This window comes from Patiria miniata, unplaced genomic scaffold (genome assembly GCF_015706575.1).
Source record: "Patiria miniata isolate m_02_andy unplaced genomic scaffold, ASM1570657v1 HiC_scaffold_5, whole genome shotgun sequence".
NCBI classification, from domain to species: Eukaryota; Metazoa; Echinodermata; class Asteroidea; order Valvatida; family Asterinidae; genus Patiria; species Patiria miniata.
In genome coordinates, this window is record NW_024037072.1 from 9,252,405 (window position 1) to 9,274,956 (window position 22,552).

General features: G+C 40.5%; 2 protein-coding genes across 3 annotated transcripts; one reads left to right on the top strand and one right to left on the bottom strand.

The window, feature by feature from the left end:
- Positions 1-1,673: 1,673 nt before the first annotated feature.
- On the bottom strand, positions 1,674-11,753 carry LOC119740736 (GPI ethanolamine phosphate transferase 3-like). The gene is made up of 5 exons (XM_038216139.1): positions 10,846-11,753; positions 10,177-10,336; positions 7,279-9,121; positions 6,271-6,647; positions 1,674-2,866 (listed from the first exon to the last, which is right to left on the bottom strand). Exons 1-5 carry the CDS (start codon positions 11,610-11,612, stop codon positions 2,672-2,674), a joined length of 3,342 nt encoding a protein of 1,113 aa, XP_038072067.1. The 5' UTR covers positions 11,613-11,753; the 3' UTR covers positions 1,674-2,671.
- A 93-nt stretch (positions 11,754-11,846) lies between these two features.
- Positions 11,847-21,790, top strand: LOC119740737 (geranylgeranyl transferase type-1 subunit beta-like). 2 transcript variants are annotated; one of them, XM_038216142.1, is made up of 10 exons: positions 11,847-12,032; positions 16,334-16,464; positions 17,371-17,438; positions 17,572-17,726; positions 18,415-18,547; positions 18,861-18,906; positions 19,449-19,633; positions 20,371-20,479; positions 21,234-21,404; positions 21,541-21,790. In XM_038216142.1, exons 1-9 carry the CDS (start codon positions 11,893-11,895, stop codon positions 21,383-21,385), a joined length of 1,119 nt encoding a protein of 372 aa, XP_038072070.1. In that variant the 5' UTR covers positions 11,847-11,892; the 3' UTR covers positions 21,386-21,404; positions 21,541-21,790. The 2 variants fall into 2 exon arrangements, with proteins under 2 accessions (XP_038072070.1, XP_038072069.1); XM_038216141.1 differs by having other exon boundaries at positions 21,234-21,790.
- The last annotated feature ends 762 nt before the right edge of the window (positions 21,791-22,552 follow it).

Consider the following 22,552-nt stretch of genomic DNA (forward strand, 5'->3'; position numbering starts at 1 on the left):
TATTCAACACTAAATGCAACATTCGTCTCCAACATGAAGCCCTATTCTTAGTCGTATTCGGTATTAACAATCAATATTTTAGCTCAGTTCAGTGTTAATGTTACAACTACAGTCGAACACCTTTTATAACAAGGTCCTTGGGACTTTACAAATTACCTTGTTATAACAGGTACATTGCATTAACAGTATTGGAAACAAAGGAAAACAAAGGAAAACAAAGAAAAGCAAAGACTTGGGACCTAAAAGTTTGCTTGTTATAAGCAGAACCTTGTATAAACAGTGCTCTTCTTATAGGGTTGGACTGTATAACAGTTACATGTAATTGTAATTATTGTATTGCTTAGAATTAGCCTCTGTAGTTATTTATAACGACACGATGAAGTTATCTATCACAAAAACTGCAATTTCAAAAAAAGGTATTTTATACAATTCTTACATTCTTAGACGCAGTTGTAATTGTCCACTTTGCAATGCTCAATTTACAATATACAGAAAGGATTGTTGTCCTCGAACGATTTGATTGAGTGAATACAAAAATTACTTACTTACAAAATCACTGGCCTTTATCTTATAACACGACAAATAACACTTTTTAGACAAAAGTTCAACAGCCCGTTTCTTCTCTAAAACATTTCTCACAATTTTGCTAAAAAACAATAGCATCAATTTCCTCTCTTTTGGTTTGGTGTCGGCAGAAATTGAACAATACTGATAAACAGTCTATTTGCAACATTGAACAATTCTGAATTTGTATTCAAATAAAAACTACATCATATTTTTTTACAAAAATACCAAACTCGCAAAAATTGGACTTTATGATTGCAAATTTTGCACACAAATTCAACAAAAAAATTAATAATAAAGCTGAATAATTAACAGTACAGCTTATCAACCTGAGCTCTTGCAACTACTTCAGATCAGTGTACAAATCAATAATTGACAAGTCACTTGATTTTGTCACGTAAATTATCTAAACACTTCAATTGATTTGAACTTATTTATAAAATCTTGGCCTTTAAAATGGCAAAATAATTGTCGTTAATCAACCAGGGTTTGAAAGTCGAAAGTGCTATGTATGCATTGGGCATGGGCCAATTTCAGGCAGCTTTTAAGCAGAGGCATTTGGTTAGCACAGATATTATTTTGCTTAGCAAAAACAGGTTACAAGCTTGTATTAGGCCAACACATTGTTGTTTATATAACCAACATACAGATCATTGTCATTTGATTGGTGGAACTCACATCACGTGACATTCGTTATTAGTCCCATTCACGCCGGGGCTCAAAAAGTCCCATTTGCCCATGGGGAATGGGAAATACAATGTACTATTGAACAGTTAGGATCATTCTTGTTCCATGACGCGGTATTTGTGTGCAAAGGCATGCTGGTGTGCGCGTTCAGCGTCGGCGTAGCGTGTATTGTTTCAAAGAGCCAGCGCTACAGAGTTGGGATCAAACATTTTTGTGAAGGGGTGGTTTGGAAGAGAGAAATACATTTCCCATCAATTTTTTAGTGAAATAAAAGTTCAAATATACCAAATGACAAGGATCTATGTGTCAGTTATATAAAACAAATATTGAGTGGCTTTAAATTGTGAAATGGGAGGAATATTATCCCTCGCTTCGCCTCGTGAAATGGAAAAGTCCAGATTTTTACCTTGCGATAATATTCCTCCTATTTCACTCTGAGCCACTCAATATTTGTATAATATTGGATCAACTGCCGCAAGAAGGCTTATCATAACCAATCACTTTCACCCACGAATCACAATCACAACATCGTCTAGGGAATCTTTTAAAATCTCCCCCTGAAAAAAAAAGGGGGAACTAGTGTACATGAGCTACATGTACTTCTGCAGGGAAATACAGACCATTTTGGTACAACATACGACAAAAGAGCTGCCATGAGGCTGCACAGAAGTCTGGAAGCGCTTTGTGTGCTAATGATTGAAATCTCAGAGTTCAGTTCGGAGCTCATACATGTATGCAAGGTGTTGAATACGTGCTGCATGTATACATTAGGCAGGTTGCAATGTAGGAGCTTGTACATGACACAACATTCCCAAGACATTGTTGTGATAGCCATTTGTGGGTGATAGTGGTTCGTTTTGATCATGCCCTCTATTAGTGGGTGTACAGCCACAACAACGTCTTGACCAAAAATAGTTACCAGCCAGAGACACATGATGTATATTGGTTACAACTGGTACATGTATTCAGTTGATTCTCGCTTAGCACACAAATGTACTCAGCATAACTTTCTGCTGCTCAGCTCCGGTGTGGTGGGCAGGTCTGATAAGAGAGACTGACGTTGGAGTGGCGAGATTTACCCGCTAATTAAGTCTAGCTGAGCTTGGCTGATACATGTACCTACTGACAATAAAAACTGACAAACAGTACATCTCTGTCATCTACACTACCTGAGGGTCATTTACACAGAGCTACTAAACACAGAAATAACCTAAGCAAACACAGACTTGTCACCAGACAAAACTGCATGATATGTGTACTCTTTGTATCAGCTTATACTTGGTCAGCACATAATCTTGCTAAATAGAATTGCATGCTTAGTAGCTCCTTGTACTGGTATTTGATCCAAGCTGACTAGTTCAGCCATCATTTCCATTTACTACTCAACCCTCCCGTCCCCCACACCTCCACAAGTTTAACGTCACACATCCTGGAACAAAACCTGAAGCCAGTTGCTCACGGCACGGTCGATTTTGACAAGCAGGAGGTACAAGAGGATGAGGATCACCATGACAACCATGAAGGACACACCCTGGAAGACAAAACGAGGAGCGAAGATCTTCCAGACCATGAGATGGCGACGGTGGATGGCAGCAGACACCATCGCTCCCACCAACTGCAAGAAGGAGACAGGGCACAGAACGCTCATATTTCAAGTAAGTTCTTTTATATAACCTTTGTACAATTTACAACAAGTACAATAATTGAAGGTGAAGAAGTTTTGTTCAAATATCAATGGCAAAGTTCTAACCTAAAGAAATGTCATTGGCCCAAATAGACCTTTGTTATTGTATGCATCTTGAAAATCAAAGCGAGGCATACAACACAAACATATGGTGGTGCAAATAGTGTATGCGGTGAACCAGAGACTCTGGCAAAGTTACAGCACTGACACTCTATAAACAGATGGATAGCGCAAACTTCCCCAAAACATCAATCAACATTCTAGGTGGGTCAAGTCTCATTGTATTTGAAGAAGGATGTTATGAATTTTATAGCCCAAAAAACAGGCGCTTAACTAAAGTTTCCGGGTTTGTTTAATACATCTAGCACTGCCGTCAGATGAGAGAAGCACCAATACTTTATATTTTCCCTTTTCCATCCGCAGTGTTTTCTGAGCTGAAATTGCCCCTGTTTACTTACTGATACATTATAAGACTATCCACAAATTGTCATTCGCACAGGATCTGTCATTTCCAAGAAATACAGAGGAACTGGAGCCCTGTGTGAACAAGTGAGGAATTTCTCAAAATGTTGGTTGTGCACTGTACCCCGACTCATTTCCATGCAAATGGTATGGGCCCAACGAGATATCGACGCCCGTCTGCTCAACAACAAAAAGACGGGAATCTCAAAGGGCTTGTACCATTTTGCACATAAGCAAGTCGGGGTACAGTGTGTGACAGTTGGGAAGTAAAAGAGACATTTTTCACGTTCCCGCATCGGGCTCCAATTTTCATCTTATTTCTAGAAAATGAGCTGGTCCCGTGCGAATTACAATTCACAGATGAAAAGGTTATGAATATGCATTGTACACTTCATGATCGACCTCGTGTTGCATATTCATAACCTTGCCCAAGCGCACCCGCCTACATGCAATGCATATGTTGTGCGCTTTCTTGAAAATCACGCATTCTTAAGAATGTGCATGCACATTCTTATGATTGTGCAACTGGATCCTTGCGCAATCTTCACAAAAAAATAACTCTTCCAGATTGAGCGCAGATTCTTAAGAATGCGCGACAAGATAACGGTCTTGTCGGTACCGAGCACCTGCTATGCTTGGCAAGTCTAGCTGCATCCTCGTTCACTGATTCTTAATAATTATACTGTTGCAACGCAAGGCACTGAAAAGTAGAGTGGATATGAAAAGTATACGCGTATTGGGGGGGGGGGGGGACCGGGAAAAAAATAAGAGACATAATAATAGTGTCTTGGTCCAAAGAATTCTGATTTTTGGGATAATAAAGGCGGAGGGGGGGGGGGGGACGTAAGAATGAAGAATGTGAAGAATGAGAATGAATACTGTGACTTCCCATAGTGCTAATGCTATTTCCCATTTAAATTGCCACCAATTTATTGTTCACACCCCCACCATTACGCCGCAGAGCTGGATTCTATCTAGTCAAAAGAGCAATTTTGGCAGCTTCTGGACATCGTTGGACATTTTTTTTCGTGGCATGCATATGATACATACAGGGACTTATACTTGTCTAGCCTAAACAAAGCACTTCCCAGACTAGTTCCCAGTCCTCCGTTATTACAAAACTTCCCATAGTGGGCAGAAAAAAGCAATAATAACAGGTTTAATTTGATTCAAATTATCGTAATTATACAAGTACAGAAGCATAGAACATTTTCTTTCCTCTTTATATGAATTGTTTCCCTTTTAACCGCTATACATTTCATTTAACATAATTATGTCGTGCAATGTTTGTTAAGATTGCGCAAAATTCATAAAATGTGCACGTGATATTCCCACGCATTCTTAAGAATGAGCGCTCATTCTTAAGAACGCGTGCTCATTCTTAAGAATGCGCGCTCATTCTTAAGAATGCGCGCTCATTCTTAAGAATGCGCGCGCATTCTTAAGATTGCGTGATTTTCAAGAATGGGCACAACACATACATTACAACGCGTACAACATTTTGAAATCCCATGAAGACACATTTTTGGGACGATATTCATGGGAGCTGAAGACTGATCGTAGTTTTATAGCCAGATGGATGAAGATTTCTAGATAAAGGAACGTGTTTTCAAACAGGTATGAGTTCCTCTATGACTAGGTACCCTAACTTTGAAAATTTCTGTCCTGGATGAGAAGATAATCTCGATCAAAATCGGTAGCGAAAACACTGCATCACTTTTCAACGCCACTCTGGCCGTACTACAGAGCTTGTGATAGTGTACGGCCAGAGGCAGTCGGGCTAGTCACATACATGTACATGTACATGTAGCTTCTTCATCAAGACCATAAGATCATTGTGCTCATCTACATTTTGGCTTTACTTGCTGGGTGATTTGTGAAAATCAGATAAAATAAGTCATTAGATTCCTGAAGTGGGACTCAAATCCATGACTGGCTCTAACTATCTTGGTTCTTTTAGCTACATGTATGGCCAGCCAAAAGGGCTGAAATTATTAGATGTAAAGCAGACGCTTTTGTCCTTTGAGTTTGTCTCTCCTTTTGTAAATCTGTTCATTGATTATCATTTTGTCCTTTGTGTCGGTATGTTGTTCTTTTCTCAAATGTGTTCTTTGATTGCAAATTTTGTCCTGAATTGCTTGATTGAGTTTGTCTTTCTTTCTATTCGTTTGTAAATTGTTTTGTCCCTTTTTTATTTCCGACTTTGTCTGTCTTTTCATAAATTAGTTCCTTCGATTTTTGTGTTTGTCTTTTGTATGCTTCTCAATGTGTCTGTTATATATCTTATTAATTTGGGCTCTTCTAGTCGCCCATATAGAGGGTGGATAAAAAAAACCTGAGATTTTATTGCTAATTGGAACAGAAGTAGGGCACATGTGAATCAAAGGGAGATATCCTCTGTTAGGGTTGAATCTCCTCTTTAAAATGACACCCTGGTCATGTCCTTACATTCACGGTTGACTGAGCAGTGACCAATTTTATGAAAGGGTTTATTTAGAGACTTGCGCCACTTTTCATGATGAAATCTCTTTTTTCCCTACCTGCCTTGATTGGCAACCATAGCCTTTCACTCTGTGACAATTGACACAACAAAAACCACGATTGAGAAGTGGCGCAAATCTCTAAATAGACCCTTTCATAATATTGGTCCCTGCTCAGTCAACCGTGAATGTAATGACATGACCAGGGTGTCATTTCAAAGAGGAGATTCAACCCAAACAGAGGATATCTCCCTTGATTCGCATGCGCCCTACTTCTGTTCCAATTAGCAATAATATCTCGGTTTCAGGGTTTTTTTTATCCACCCTGTATAGCCCCCCATCCCCCGCCCGCTCCAAAACAATTGTTCATCAGAAAATGATTGATCTACATACCTGGGTAGCATTGTACAGAATGTACGCAAGGATGATTTGAAAGAAAGCAATGCGCAGCTCTCGGTTACTGACATGTAGACCGAGCTCCCCTTTCCTGTCCTCATCTTTCTTACGATCAATCATCTTCCCTCGAGTAAACGGCCAGATCAACAAGAGAGGCAGCGCCACAGCAAAGACGATCTGAGACGCAAATGTGTTGATGGTGATCAGGGCGCCAGGAATGAAGTATAAATATGGAGGGAAGTCACCATGGAAACCGGTGAAGGCTGAGTCGAATCGGATGGATGAGATGGTGGCGTGGTGGCCGGTGGCGAAGAAGAACTGACTGGACATGAAGCCCCAGGTGGCGATGGCATACCAAGGGACTTGATACATACCTGGGAAAAATAAAGATATCAAAGATTATACATTTAAGAGAAATTAGGGAAAACAATTGATCATGTCGGGTCGAGTCCTCTGAGAAACAACTGAATGCCCCTGCTAACAAGTATTAGTACATGCATCCTGAATGAAAGACAAAAATGCAAAAATGTCATATGCCAACAATTCTCTGAGAAATCACTGTTTACAACTGAGCATTCTCCAACTCACTCAATGAGGATTCTCAATATATCCTCCATGCCACTCAATTTGGAGAAAATTATCATAGTCGACTGTTGAACAACACACTGACCATACAGGGATGTTGAATAAACTGTTCCAGCAGTAAATAATAGGCCTAATAATCGGCATTTAAGAACGCTCTTATTAGTAAACTAAATCACAGCGATTACAGTATTATTATTACCCCTGATCATTGGGCCAATTAAACATTCCAAATGCCATCTCAGCTCCCTCGGGAGTATACAGCTCGATGCTGCCTGTTAGGCGCAAGGAAGCTAATTCAATCACAATAACCATCTCTGCCCTCACAGGTACCCATTTACTCCTGGATGGAGAGAAGCAATGAGTGACAAAGTAAATATAATTCATCACACAGAATCATTTCTATCAAAGAAGTTCACTAACCAAGGTGATGAAGGTCTGGTACAACTTCCAATGGAGCCAGTTGCTGCCTCCGAATTATGGCATACAGCTCCAGATATATGATCATCTGTAGAATCATTGTGAGTACAGCAGGAGCCAGACCATCTCCGAGAAGTAGAGCTATGAGAAGAGCTACAGAAGCACTCAACAGCAGCCAACAAGCTGAGAATACCGTAGCAAGACCGTACACGACAGGTGGGGACGTTTCTCTGATTTCGTCTTGGCTGTCATCGGATGCCAACTTGCCTTGCCTGGTATTTCTCTTCCACGTCGTCTTGAGGTGGTTGAAGAGCTTGGGCACGACAGATTCTCCCTCACCTGGGTAATCCACTTGGATTTTCTTTTTGGTTTCTTCTCTTGGAACCAAGTAGATACACAATGGATTCCACAGGATGGTGATGAACGCTACAAAGAGCATGACGTAGGCAAGTCTTGGCATAAGAACCTGCTGCCATGCTGGAAGGTTGTCCAACACCTTCTGTGGTAGAGCTTGGAGACCCCAATTCAGGCAAATGCACACTGTTGCAATTGGAAGAGCGTAGACGACACTAAAGACCGGGGCCGCTCCTCCGTTCAAGTTTCCTTGTTTATTTAGCCAAAATGTCAAAGAGGCCGGGATGAATGCAAGAGAAGCTACTGACATCAAATAGCGATAGTTCCTGTAGCTTCCTGTGTCATCTGAGAATGTTCCCAAGGGTCTTAGGAGCTCTGATTGCTGACAAGGGTTCTGCTCCTCCCGGCAGGCCAAGAACAGGCTGCTGAATCGCACGCACAGGTGGAAAGCGAAGACCAGTAAAGCAAAGACTGTCCCTGGATTGGTGAGGAAGTGCCCTATGTCTCGTGACTTCTCAGTCTTGGTCTTCTTTCGCGTGGTCTCTTTACTGCTTTTACTCTGGATGAAGATAGATCCTACAGAGCACATACAGACCAAGTGGAGGCTGTGTGTCAAGAAGGCTGCCACGTAGCCCTCATTGATTACAAAACTGTTTGACGTTAAACACGCTGCATATGTTAAAGTTAAAATCACTGCCATCACAGTTTTTATCGAGTACGTCAAGAATTTGAACAAGTAGGAGATTTTCATCTCTGTGGACACAAATGCAATCCACACAACTGCATTTAGTAGGGAGCCCACTGCCGGTATAGTCAATACCAAAATGGCTGAATGGGCTTGAAGACCAGGAATTGTGAAGCTTATTATCAAACCGATCAACAAACAAGCAATTATTGTGACTGCTATTATCTTCAGTAGAGTTCCGAGTGCTGAATCCAGCAGGACCCGGTTACCAAAGTTTTGGTTGTGAGTCAGTAACACGTAACTCGTCAGGCAAGTTCCAACTACGATAGCCAATCCAAGGATGATGAGGGTAAGGTCAAACCGTGCCCACATACTACGACACATTTCTTTGACTCTGTTTAGATACTGCAAATACACTTGTTCGCTCCTCTGCAATAATGCATAGGAACGAATTTCATCATTAGCAGAACTTTGAAGCACCTCTTTGACAGCTGTCTCTGCATCCTGAAAGAAATCCTGGAGTAAGGCAAACTGAGCTCTTGGAAACTCATCTGAGATTTTCGAGTAAGCCTGCAAGTAATGATTCACCTGGTGAGCATTTGTCCGTAAAGCACCGACTTTGTTATACACTGACTGGACGTGCAATGGCCAGTTTTTGATGGCTGGCGAGGAGGGCTGGTTGGAGAAGGGAGTTAGTGTGAAAAGTTCCGGAATGATGCTCCCAAGATTGGAGAATGGAACAGGAACTCCAAGGAGAAGACTCAATGTAGGAACCAGGTCAATCTGGGAAGCCACTTGGACAGATTTCTGGAGGTCAAAACAAGAAAAGTGCATCAAGTGAGAAACTCATCAAAATTTTATTTGTGCACTTTGTATGTGGAGGAGGCCCGAGTCTCTTTTATGATGTTCATGGAAATGATAGCCCCACTAGTGTGGCCGTCGGTATGCTGCGCTGAACCTAAGGCCACACACCGTGGTACCGCGTGCTACTGAGGACGAAGTTTTCATAAAATTCAGGGCAGTTTCTTACATTCTCAGTTTCTTACTTTCATGCATTTATCGTCAGGGGGCCACGTGCACCGATCTCTATTCAGGATCTACGGCACAGGAAACAGCCGTCGCATTTGCAACTCGCGCCCTCGCGCGCTCGACAAGCAATTTGCATAAACGCGACGTCACAGCTTGAGGTCATCTCTTGTCACATTCAAAATGGCTGCCACCACCAGACGTTTCATGAGTGCATATGGGCTCCAGAAAGATTGAAGAATATCTCGGAAAATGGAACATCATTAGACCTAAGCATCCCAGAAGTGATAGGTGAGACATCATAGAATACAACCATAAGAAAGTAAGAAACTGAGAATGTAAGAAACTGCCCTGAATTTTATGAAAACTTCGTCCTCAGTAGCGCGCGGTACCACGGTGTGTGGCCTTAGGTTCAGCGCAGCATACCGACGGCCACACTAGTGGGGCTATGGAAATGAATACTGTGATATACTATTGTAAATGTGCATGTACACACACATGTAGCTTGTGGTTTACTATCTCCATCCTGTGCTTCAGTCTATTACAATATGGCAGAACTTAGTACAAGGATATATCCTTCATACTTTTAGGTCCATGTTGTAATCAAGTCCTCAGCATCCATCCAAGTTAATCACCAAACAGGGTTTCTTCCTTTGTAGTCAAATGAAATGTGACAATGACATTCTAATGTCATATTTGTCTCCCGTTACTTGTGACTTCCTTGTCTGAGTTGGGACTTGGCTTGACAGATGGAATATGTTGACTTTGGATGTGACTTGGGATGGACTTGATTACAATTCTGACATGTATAGGTAATGTCCCAAACAAAGCCATACCATATCAGGTGTCTCCTGATGCAGAATGGAGTGACTGTAGACAAACAGTGCGGCAGCCACCTCTTCCCTGCTATCACCACCATGGTCCCCAGTACGCGTCATTCCATGATCTCCCAACACAAACAACACTGTGTCATCATCTAATCGCTCAACAACTGACCTGCAAATAAAAGACAACAACATTTGAGTACCAAAACAAACAAGTTTAATGACAATGCTCTATAATCTTCTTTCCTTTTCTTTTGTGTTGTTGGCATCCCACGCAAACGATTGCATGAAAATTTATCTTAGAACTTCATATTACACCATGGTGGAATCTGAAGGGATAGCATAGACCTCTTTTTTTTTAAAGAAATACAAGATGCTACTTGTCCCTTCTGGTTAAACCACTCCAGAGTAAAACTTCCCACAGCAGCATAGCAGGCAAAAGCTGTAACTGTGAATAGCTTAAGTGTGACTTTGCAGGGGTGAGGGGACTCAAGAGTAAAGCGGGTCACGGTGGAATTTATAAGAGGCCAATAAAATAATTTTAGCAAGGCAGCCTTCCCTCCCACATACATGTAGAACACATTCCCAACATTAAAGCTTAGCAACTGAACTGAAGCATGATGTAGCAATTTACCTCCCAAGTGAGGTTTAGAAAACAGTTGGTTTTATTTATCAACAAACCTTAGAACTTGATCCATTTGTAGAAGTTTTTCTCCCATGGCTGAGTGGAAGGGCCCAAATCGATGACCGCAATGATCAACTCCCAAAAAGTGAGCGACGATGAGATCCCAGTCCTGTTCTGCCATCTCTGGCACCAGGTGCTCTATCACACCATTATCCACAGTGTGGAGATCCTTTACGTTGAACGATGGAAAGGGAAATGAGCGAGAAAACTGACCCTTGAAGAGGGATTCCCAAGTGTTGTCACCCATGAATGTGATCCTCTTTCCGAGTCTGTGCAACTGATGGATGAAGCTGTCTTCGGTGATTTCGGCACTGGCAAAGTTGCTTCCAGCATCTACAAATGTTGGAAGACTCCCTGTTGTGAGGCCTTTTAATCGCTGCATTGTTGTGGTGGGAGGATCTGCTATGAATTCGTACAGCAGCGAATGTTGGGGTTTTTCCGAGCGCAGTTTGTGCAGAAATGGAAGTTTATTTTGGAAAGGGAGGGCTGATTTATTATCAAGTGTCTCATTGTAAAGAGTAAAATCATATCTAAGTGCATCAATAACAATAATTATCGCCTTTGAGTATCTCCTGTGCTCACCGCAGCTCTGTCGAGCGCCCTCTATTGACTCCCCAGAATGATCACTGTCGCCAGTGCAATAACTTTTCTGTTGAATTTCAAGTCGATTCAACAAAAAGCCTCTGCTGAATATCATGATACCAATGCCAAATAAAGTTCCTATCCATATCAACAGCATAAATAATTTCGTTCCGATACTCATTTTGTCTGCTGTCAAGATAAAATTTCAAAAACGCAAAACTCACAAATCACGCTTTGTTCATGGAAGTGGCCATCTTTTTTTTCTCATCAAGAAAACAAAATTCGAGAACTGGGTGCAACGCAATATTTTTGAACTGTGATAAGCTTGTCTACCACAAAATATAATTATAATTTCACTTACATTTTTTCACGATTTCATTTGGAAGCACACATTTAATAGTAAAATCAAAATTTTACACCTTGAATTAAGTATTTTTGAACGAGACAGCTACAAAACGAAGATGGCCGCGCCCACTGCAGCAGCGGAAATTGAACAACCACACGAAAAAGACATTCCATTTTTGAAGGCTAAACACATTAAATTTTTCTCCAGGTGTTTGCATATTCTACCGCAGAGTTACACCTCACTCGACACCAGCAGGTAAGTATTGAACATATTAAATTTCATCGGGAAACAACTGATGTTTGCACCCTGTCTGCCACCTGCAATTGCATGCCATTGTTGCAACAGTGTCAACTCGACCGTTTGCCAAGGGTCGCACTAGTAAGGAGGATTTTTTTTAAAAGGGAAATAAAGTCCGAAATTATAAAATGGTCTGAATCCCATCTTGTGAATACGAGGTAACAACGATAATTTTGGCATGGAGCCAGACTAAAACTTGTCACCGGAAAATGTTTTAAGTACAAAAAAACAGTAACTGCGCATGTTCAGTGCATATCCGGCAAACTAACGTTTACTAAAGGTTTGCCGTCTCCGGCAAAATATACACTGCCTTATTTTAACATGTCTCAAACATTTTTTGCAGAGTATTACATTTTCTTTTTCAGATTTGTGGCTCTGGAGGATTTTTTTAAAAGGGAAATAAAGTCCGAAATTATAAAATGGTCTGAATCCCATCTTGTGAATACGAGGTAACAACGATAATTTTGGCATGGAGCCAGACTAAAACCTGTCACCGGAAAATGTTTAAGTACAAAAAAACAGTAACTGCGCATGTTCAGTGCACATCCGGCAAACTAACGTTTACTAAAGGTTTGCCGTCTCCGGCAAAATATACACTGCCTAGAATAAAAGAGAATTTCCATTGGATTGAGTTTCCATTTCGTTGTTAAAAATAGGCAGTGGATATTTTGCCGGAGACGGAAAACCTTTAGTAAACGTTAATTTGCAGGATATGCGCTGAACATGCGCAGTTACTGTTTTTTGTACTAAAACATTTTCCGGTGACAAATTTTAGTCTGGCTCCATGCCAATATTATCGTTGTAACCTCGTATTCACAAGATGGGATTCAGACCAAAAATTATAATTTCGGACTTTATTTCCCTTTTAAAAAAAATCCTCCAGAGCCACAAATCTGAAAAAGAAAATGTAATACTCTGCAATAAAATGTTTGAGACATGTTAAAATAAGGCAGTGTATATTTTGCCGGAGACGGCAAACCTTTAGTAAACGTTAGTTTGCCGGATATGCACTGAACATGCGCAGTTACTGTTTTTTTGTACTTAAAACATTTTCCGGTGACAAGTTTTAGTCTGGCTCCATGCCAAAATTGTCGTTGTTACCTCGTATTCACAAGATGGGATTCAGACCATTTTATAATTTCGGACTTTATTTCCCTTTTAAAAAAAATCCTCCAGAGCCACAAATCTGAAAAAGAAAATGTAATACTCTGCAAAAAATGTTTGAGACGTGTTAAAATAATAAAAGAAGAATATTCTTATTTATTTGGGGATGAGGAAAAAAAACTTAAAGGGAATATACATCATTTGCTTTTACTGTAATTTTCAGAAATGGATGGAATTGGGGGGTTGGAAATATATAGCAAATATAGTTACACTGACTTTTTTGAGGTTTTGGGTTCGAAAATGCTATAAAAACCAAGAAAAACAATCATTTTCCTGTAGTCTGGTTCCCTGACTCAATATAAGAAGAAACAGAGCAGTTTACATACATTGGGGAATTGTAAGGTCAGGGAACCAGTCTAGCTGGCTCGTACCCGTTCATAGGTTTGTAATCGATTGCAAACAAGTGCGATGGTCAATTGGGGCCAGTATTTGAAAAAAAGCCAGTTTTTTTTCCAACGCTGATCGGCCGATCAGCGTTGGAAATTGATACAAAAATACCACTTTTCTTGAAAATGACAGTATACCAGGTGCCATGATTTTACAGGATGCTTTACACTGTCATTCACTAACAGTCCAGCAAGGTATTTCAAAATGATTTGGTAGTTTTATTTTTTGATGTTTGCAAATGTTGTATTTTCCCTTTAAAAATGTGGTGCGGTCGGAATCGAACGCGAGTCATCCCGCTTACTAGAGCCTTTGCTTAACCATAACACCAAACGTGCTACACAAATTTTGGTGGGAATTTAACACATCTTATAATTCAGCCCTATCTTAAAGAGTACAGCGCCCTCTGTTGATATGGATTGCCGTCGGCAAACCTTTAGTAAACGTTAGTTTGCCGTCATTACCTCCGGCAAAATATCCACTATCTTAAAAATATAGTATTTTCACGCGAAAAAATGACCTTTCACTTGCACGGCCGTTGTCCGCCATCTTGACCTCGCACAAATCTTGGACTACACCATTTCAAGCAGGGGTGTATAGGTAATGACATTATCTTGTCATAAACAACAGAGGGATACTAGATCTGTGAGGACTGAAGATCGGAGTGGTGGATCATTATTTTGTGAGTTGTGTTTATGTTTCATTTACTTTATTGAAATGGACATCTTTTGGTATTGGCCGGCTGCGCTCTCTCTGTTAGTTTATTGTACAACGCTGTCACCCTTTAGCTTAAATGGCAGCCGATTTCGGAGCGGCACGGAGAGCCAATTTTCTTGAACTGAAAATCACAATTTTCAGACGTTTAACCTAGATTGATTTTAAACCAAAATCTTGTTTCTGTGCATACTGTATGGGTTACATACTGCTTTTGTCACTTTAATGCATTTTGGATGTGTTGACGCTGTGTTGACGCTATGGAGTGTGTTGACGCTGTGTTGACGCTTTTTAGTATGACCGCATGCCAATTCGACTCGGACCAACCGTTTACCAACTCGTCTGTTGTTAACTCGACCGTTGTGCATTCAACTGTAAAAGTCAACTCGACCATTGTCCGACTAATTAATTAAATTAATTTATTAGTTGGAAAACGGTTGAGTCAACTTTTATTACTTTTATTAAAGTTTTAATTATTAAGTTGATAATGATTTCATTAAATTGGCAAAATCCTAGCCCCATAAATGTGGCCAATTTACTGGACTACCTCCGTAAATAAAGGCCACACTTCCACCATGTACAAAAACATGTAGAACTTTGTCTTTGTCAAATTTTGATTATCACATTTAGGCTTAGTTTGTACATGTAGATGATTTTTGCTTTAGAAAAAATAGAAGCATACTCACCCTCTTTATAAATTATAGGCTAATCAGAAAGTGCTGCCTTTTTCAGTTGTCTATTTTTCGTGAAATTTCCAGATTTGTTTGCATACGTTCGCGTATCAAAATTTCAACAGGAAATTTCATGAAAAATAGACATCTGAAATTGAAAAAGGCAGTACTTTCTGATTAGCCTTTAAAGAGGGTGAGTACATGCTTCTAAAGCAAAAATAATCTACAAACTAAGCCTAAATGTGAAAATCTAAATTTGACAAAGTTCGACATGTTTGTGTACATGGTGGAAGAGTGGCCTTTATTTACAGAGGTAGTCCAGCAAATTGGCCACATTATGGGGCTAGCAAAATCCATGCAGTGAAACATTCATTCATTTTAAGTGTCAAATTATGTTTATTTTATATAACTCTAAAGTCTAATTTCTCGAAACCAAACAAAAGTTTAATAATAATATACCATTGGACTTGTTGGAATCCTATTCAATATTTTCAATCAGATTTTTATCTCTTATTCATTGTATCCGGTTCACCGCACAAGGTCACAGCCGTGTCCTGGCCACATGATCCCGACCAGTCAAAGTCAGACGGCCCGCCGTGACACGGGCAGGGGCGTTAATCGGGCGGGGGGGGGCGGGGGGGGGGGGGTGAGGGAGTGGCTGTTGAAACATCCCTCGCCCCATTTGTTCGTGATGAGAAAAAGAAATGTGGTTTTCCATGTATTTTCCAAACATCCCAACAACCAAAATGTATTCAATAGCACTGAAAAGTGGAGAAACAAAGTACAAAAGCTTTAAAAATGTGCCTTTTTGATGTAAGTATACATATCGATACACATCTATATGCTAAAGAGCGCCCCCTATTGTAATGTGGTCTGAATGTGAAAATCGGAAAAAACAACATCCTCCTCATCACTTGCTATGGCGACAGTGTGGCCTTATTTACAGAGGAAGTCAAGCAAATTGGCCACATTTATGGGCATAGTGACTCGAGCGACCACGATCATTGGCAGCATGATCGACCGATGGCACAGCGCGATCGACATGATCAACCGATTGCACCCAACATAGGCATTGACTTTGTATGGAGAATGATGTCTGAGTAGAGTGTGGAACTTTATATGTATGTTCATCACATGTTTTTTTAGCACTAGCAGAAGGGGGAGGGCAGTCTACTTTTTGGGCTCCATTGAGGGCTAACACAAACCTACTTTGCCTACCCTGTTGGTCCATGTTGAATTAGATTAATTTTGATGAACAAGAAGATGTTTTGATTTGGTGAAATGAAGATTGATGAAACATTTTGTTGTTTGCATTTTCATTTCCAGATTAACGGTGTGTTTCTTTGGCCTATCTGGCTTGGACGTGCTTGACTCGCTAGATGCAATCGAAAAGGACAAAGAAGACATTATTGATTGGATCTATTCATTGCAGGTTCTGCCAGATCCAAATCACTATGGTAATTGTTCTAATTATTGGATCTCCGAACCCAAACACTACAGAAAAAAATAAGTTCATGATCTGTTTATTGATATATGCATCAATTTATATTTAACTTTGAGACTTTGCCTGCTTCGTGGGCGAGTGCCCACTTTGCGGTCAAGTGACCGCTCCACAGTCGAGCGCCTAGCTTGTAAAAGTACACACACATACAAGTGTGTATTTACAATGTACATGTACATTGTACCTGCAATCATGGACCCCCTATTGTTCCTCTTTGTTTGTACCTTAATTTTTTAGGAAGACCTCCCATATGTTTTGTACACGATCGTCAATCGTCGACCTTTGGGAATTGGGGACCCTATTGTCCTGTAGTGATCAACGCCCCCTTTTGAATGCAGAAACAAACCCATGCACACATCCTTTCTTTACAGTTTACACATGATTGAATGCAGAAACAAACCCATACACACATCCTTTCTTTATAGTATACACATGATTGAATGCAGAAACAAACCCATACACACATCCTTTCTTTATAGTTTACACATGATTGAATGCAGAAACAAACCCATACACACATCCTTTCTTTATAGTATACACATGATTGAATGCAGAAACAAACCCATACACACATCCTTTCTTTATAGTTTACACATGATTGAATGCAGAAACAAACCCATGCACACATCCTTTCTTTACAGTTTACACATGATTGAATGCAGAAACAAACCCATACACACATCCTTTCTTTATAGTTTACACATGATTGAATGCAGAAACAAACCCATACACACATCTTTTCTTTATAGTATACACATGATTGAATGCAGAAACAAACCCATACACACATCTTTTCTTTATAGTATACACATTGTAGTGGTGATATTTTTTAATTTTGTTGCTTTACATGTATATGTTACAGAAGAAACATCTAAACATTGCGGTTTCAGGGGATCATCAACAATTGGGACACCTTACAATCCTTCCACGGTGAGATATTGATTAAAGTAAAATAACAAGAAGACTTTCTGTTTTTTTCTAATTCACAACTTGATTGCAAATGTTAAAAAATGAACTCCAAGATAAGATAGAAACACAATATTTAATGTTTGGACTCTTATAGGAATCCCCTACACAGAGTCATCCTTATGACTGGGGTCACATCGCTATGACCTACACTGGGCTGGCTTGTCTACTCATTCTGGGCGATGACCTGAGGCGGGTCAATAAACCGGCCATAGTGGCCGGACTGAAGGCCTTGCAGTTAGCAGACGGAAGGTGAGTCTAGTCTGGAGAGGTTCTGTCCTCCGTCATCATAATTACAGGTTTTTTACAAAGAAAGAAAATTGACAAGAGCCTGATTTTGACTTGCCCCCTCTGTACCAGTGCTGTCCAAACTGTAAGCTCACACATACATGTATATGTGAAGAAGAATAATCGCAAGTAATGAATGTTTTGGTCTGAACACAATGAAGTTAACAGAACCCTGAGTCTGTCACAATTCTCAAAGCAATAAGACAATCACAAGGTCTCAAGTAACAGAGAATGACAAAGGAATGGCTTTGCCTCAGTTCATTTGAATTGCTCATGAAATTCCGGGTGATTGATTTGCATTTAACTTGTGAGGACTTGACTACAAGTCTCATTGACACTCGACAATCTCTCAATTTGTCCTCTTCTTTTGCTTTTGGATCACTTGTCAGAGCTAGCTCGACACTATTCAACCTGTACATGCTGTGAAGCAAGGAAAACACATCTCATTACAAACCAGCCTTAGAAAGGCCAGTCCCTGTATTGTTTGGTTCCCATTTCAAGTTGTTATTGTTCCTCTTGATTTGGAAGAACTGTGGATCCCAAACCTACATATGGACCTACTTCCCAAATATTCCAAAAATCATGCCCTCAACTGTATACAAAATGCTTCACTTGCAAACTTTTCAACTTGTCTTTCATCTATTAAACTTAGTTTTGCAGCAACTCTTAATGGAAGTGAGAATGACATGCGATTTGTGTACTGTGCCTGCTGTATCAGTTCTATGCTACAAGACTGGAGTGGGATTGATGTGGAAAAAGCCGTGGAATTTATTTATAAAAGTCTGGTGAGTAAAACCCTTAACCAAACCTTACCAACTCCATCAAAATCCTCCTCCCTCCCCCTCCCCCTCCCATTTTGGGGGATTTTGGCAGATAAGGCATAATGTGTACCAAGTCCATCAAAATCCACCAGCCCCAGTGTTGGATTTCAGTGGATTTGGTCCTGAAGCATTATTTGAAATAGAGTATGTGATGGATTTTGATGGACATCGTCTTCTACTTATTACAAGTTATGGTTTACCCAAGACTCCACCTGCTCCTCCTTATAGTGTACATGTAATTCTTGATATTATTATTTATTTCTCTCTAATTTCTCAGAGCTACGACTGTGGACTAGGCCAAGGACCAGGCCAGGAAGGCCATGGTAAGTTTGAAATTTTATCCAAAAAAGAAATGATAACAAATATGGACCATTTTAACCTAGTTCTAATCTCACTCCGTTAGCAGTTTTATTGGTAACCATCTCAAGGTTTCCGTAATCAGTTTGTGACACTTTAGCCACAGAAGCTTTTATTATATGTCTCCATGTCTCCATGTTGAACATCAAGACATTGTTCCACATATCGTTCACACTGTGTAAATCCAAATCATTACTGATAATGGTACAATTAGTTCTGTTAAGCATCATCTGTTGCATACAGTATAACTCGCCAACAGTTTTCTCATGTCTAGTTATACCTAGTGGCTGCATTCCCACCATGCTAGCTGGAAATATCTCCTGTCTGAAAAAGGGTGCACCACATTGTGCCACACTGAAAATGAACAGTGCCATGCTTATGCCGTGCCATACCTCTGCATTGCACATTACACAGCAGGAATATTCTCCAACCTTTGGCTTGGTTTGAAGCCACCTGAATGAAAGTCCTGTTTGGACATACAATTGCTCCCTGATTTTCTAATCTTTAGGAGGTACAACATTCTGTGCAATTGCCTCTCTGGTCCTGATGGGTAGACTAGAATCCACCTTCAGTAAGAGACAACGAGAGAAAATCAAGACCTGGTGCATCAAGAGACAACATTCTGGCTTCCAGGGCCGACCCAATAAGCCTGTAGATACATGCTACTCATTCTGGGTCGGCGCTACACTTAAGGTATTTGATCAATTCCCTCAGTCTCAAGTCAAGTCTTAAGCTATTCAAACAATCTGTGGCAAAGGCTTTCCTTTGTTACGATTCATCCTCTGTCTCTGGTGACCTACAACTCTGCTGTAATTGCAGAATATCTTCTCTGCCAAGATATAATATAATCCCTTTTTCTACACAGATAAGGAAATTTAAATTAACAGCATTGGATTCCATCACGTTGATAACAAATATTTAGATACCTTTTTGGAATCAAAAATATTGCAGAGACGTAGCTTTCGATGTCATTGTTTATTTAAATGATAATCTACCTAATTCACCAAAAAAATTAATCAAATTAATGGGATTTGAATCTGTGACCTCTGAACACTATACTGGTGCTCTACCAACTGAACTTGTAGTCCTATAACGGCAGTCCCCCCACTGCCCCTTGAGCAGAGACATTACCTAAGATTAGATAGCTCAGTTGATAGAGCACTGTTATAGTGTCCAAAGGTCCTATGTTCAAATCCCATGTCGATCGATTTCTTGGCTCAGCCTCATATAAATTGAGGAGATGCTTGCATTATTGCTGAGTTTATTAAGTTGATAGTCTATTTTTATGCTGAACATAATATTGATTGAAAAATGTACTCGTGCTTTTGGTGAGTCTAATAAGAATAGTCTATAATTGTCTCATGTTTATAATTTATTCTGCTAGAGGTAATTTTCTTTTTCGTTTCTTCTTGGTTACATTGTGTCCTCAGTTGTTGAACGGCTACGACTTTGTGGACTGTGCTTGTAACAGATCCTACATCCTATCCACCCAAGATGAGATGGTGGGTGGCTTCGCTAAATGGGCCGACTATCACCCAGGTAGGAATGTAATGCCACAGTTGAACTGTCAACCCAACAATGGGTGCATGTGTACCCTCCCCCCCCCCCCCCCATCGTTGTCCAATCATTCTTACCGCATGCACCCAGAACCCCAAATATGTAGCAGTCTAACTTCCCTTGTGGGAGTATAACCTGATTCGATAACCTTACCCCAATCATACCCAATCACAGCCCAATTACAGCCCAATTGTGTCTGAGCACATTTGTGCACAATTGGATAAATGTGCCCAATTGGTGTATTTTCACCAACTATCCACTACGTACATGTAGATTACTACCCAATTGAAGCTATATCCCCAGCTTTGGATTGGCCCCAAATTGCTGTAACTCCTCAAGGCTGTCTATTTCCTATATGGGAATACTAATGCCAAAGTAGGATCATAGCTGAATTGACTTATCGCCATTTGCGAGTTAGCCACGCCCCTTAGAAAACCGTATGGAGTTTTTGCACATTAAATTTTGTGTGTCTCAGATTTTGCGCGTTCTGCGTCCATGTGTTTATTATGTAATCGGTCAATACTTCACAAGTTGTGTTGAGGCGAATCTAATGTGATTCTACCGCGATAGGTCAATTGTGTACCTAGCAAAGGTGTGCTCATGTAGATGTAGTCATAACCAGTCACAACCTCAGATCCAGTCATTTTCCTCCTCATATCCCATCAGGGTATGCGTAGTGGGATAGAATTTCAAAAACTATACTAAAAAACACTGGTTTTTGTTTTTTAATTTTCAGATGCTCTCCACGCTTACTTTGGAATCTGTGGCCTTTCCCTAATGGGGGAACCCAATTTATTACCCATCAACCCTTCCCTCAACATCAGCCAAAGAGCTGCCGACCACCTGCAGAGATTGCACGACAGCTGGAAGACAGAGGTCATGTCGTGATCAAAGGTCATGCTTGCAGGTCATCGCCCAAGGTCGTTATTAATTACCCATCAACCCTTCCCTCAACATCAGCCAAAGAGCTGCCGATCACCTGCAGAGATTGCACGACAGCTGGAAGACGGAGGTCATGTCGTGATCAAAGGTCATGCTTGCAGGTCATCACCCAAGGTCTTGATAAGCCATTTGCGAGTTAAATTTGAATAAAATCTGGAACGCTGACTTAATCCAATGCTTTGCACGTATTTACTTTGCATCCTCCCGACCAAAGAGACTGTTACTATATCACGTGATTCGGGGCAATGCTTATGCTAGCAAACCCCAGCTCCAGTATGGTCTGGTGTCTTTGTGCCATTCTCTCCCATTGTGAACAATGTATTGGTACTGAGCGTCTCTTACGTAACTATGCAAGAGCTTGCCCCGAATCATGTGATTAGCAACAGTCTCTTTGGTCGGGAGAATTCACAGTTACAATGTGTCAAGCATTCTGAGCAAGTCAGTGTACCAGACGCTTTTCAAATTTTAATCCCAAAGGGTATAGGTTACTCGCAAATGGCTTATTGAGAGCCAATTTGATGGAGGTGCTTAAGCACAGAAAGTGTGCTGAGCTGAGCGCAGTAAATATTTGTTCAATGAAACTAGGACATCAGCCAAAATGTCTTGCAGGGTGTATTGTGACTGCTTCTGAGCGGGTTTGGGCTTTGCACTGGAATTTGCTAAAATAGCAGCTTTTTGGCTTAGGAGATCTCTGAAATTGGTCTAAGGGCTGTTGATGATCTGCAGTTGCAGTTAAAAGTGAAGATCAGGTCACATTTATCAATGCCACACACGTGACAGCTATTAGAGTTAAGGTCTTTTCGCAGTCCAAAAAAGCTTGGGGCTGGATGAAAATCAAATCCCCATTCTTTGTAGCACTTGCAACATTCAGCAGTCTGCACCTCTAGTTATTTTCGTATTCTGACATTTAGTGGGCAGCACTTTCATCCATCACAAGGCATCCAGTCCCAAGTCAAGTCACAAGCTATTTGGAAAAGACTCTGACAATTGAAATCCTTTGTTAATATTATGCATCCACTGTATATAGTGACCAGACGTGTGAATGAACTTGTGATTTACCTGTGACTGGACTTGCGATGGACTTGACGTTGTTAGCAGGGTGCCAACACCCAA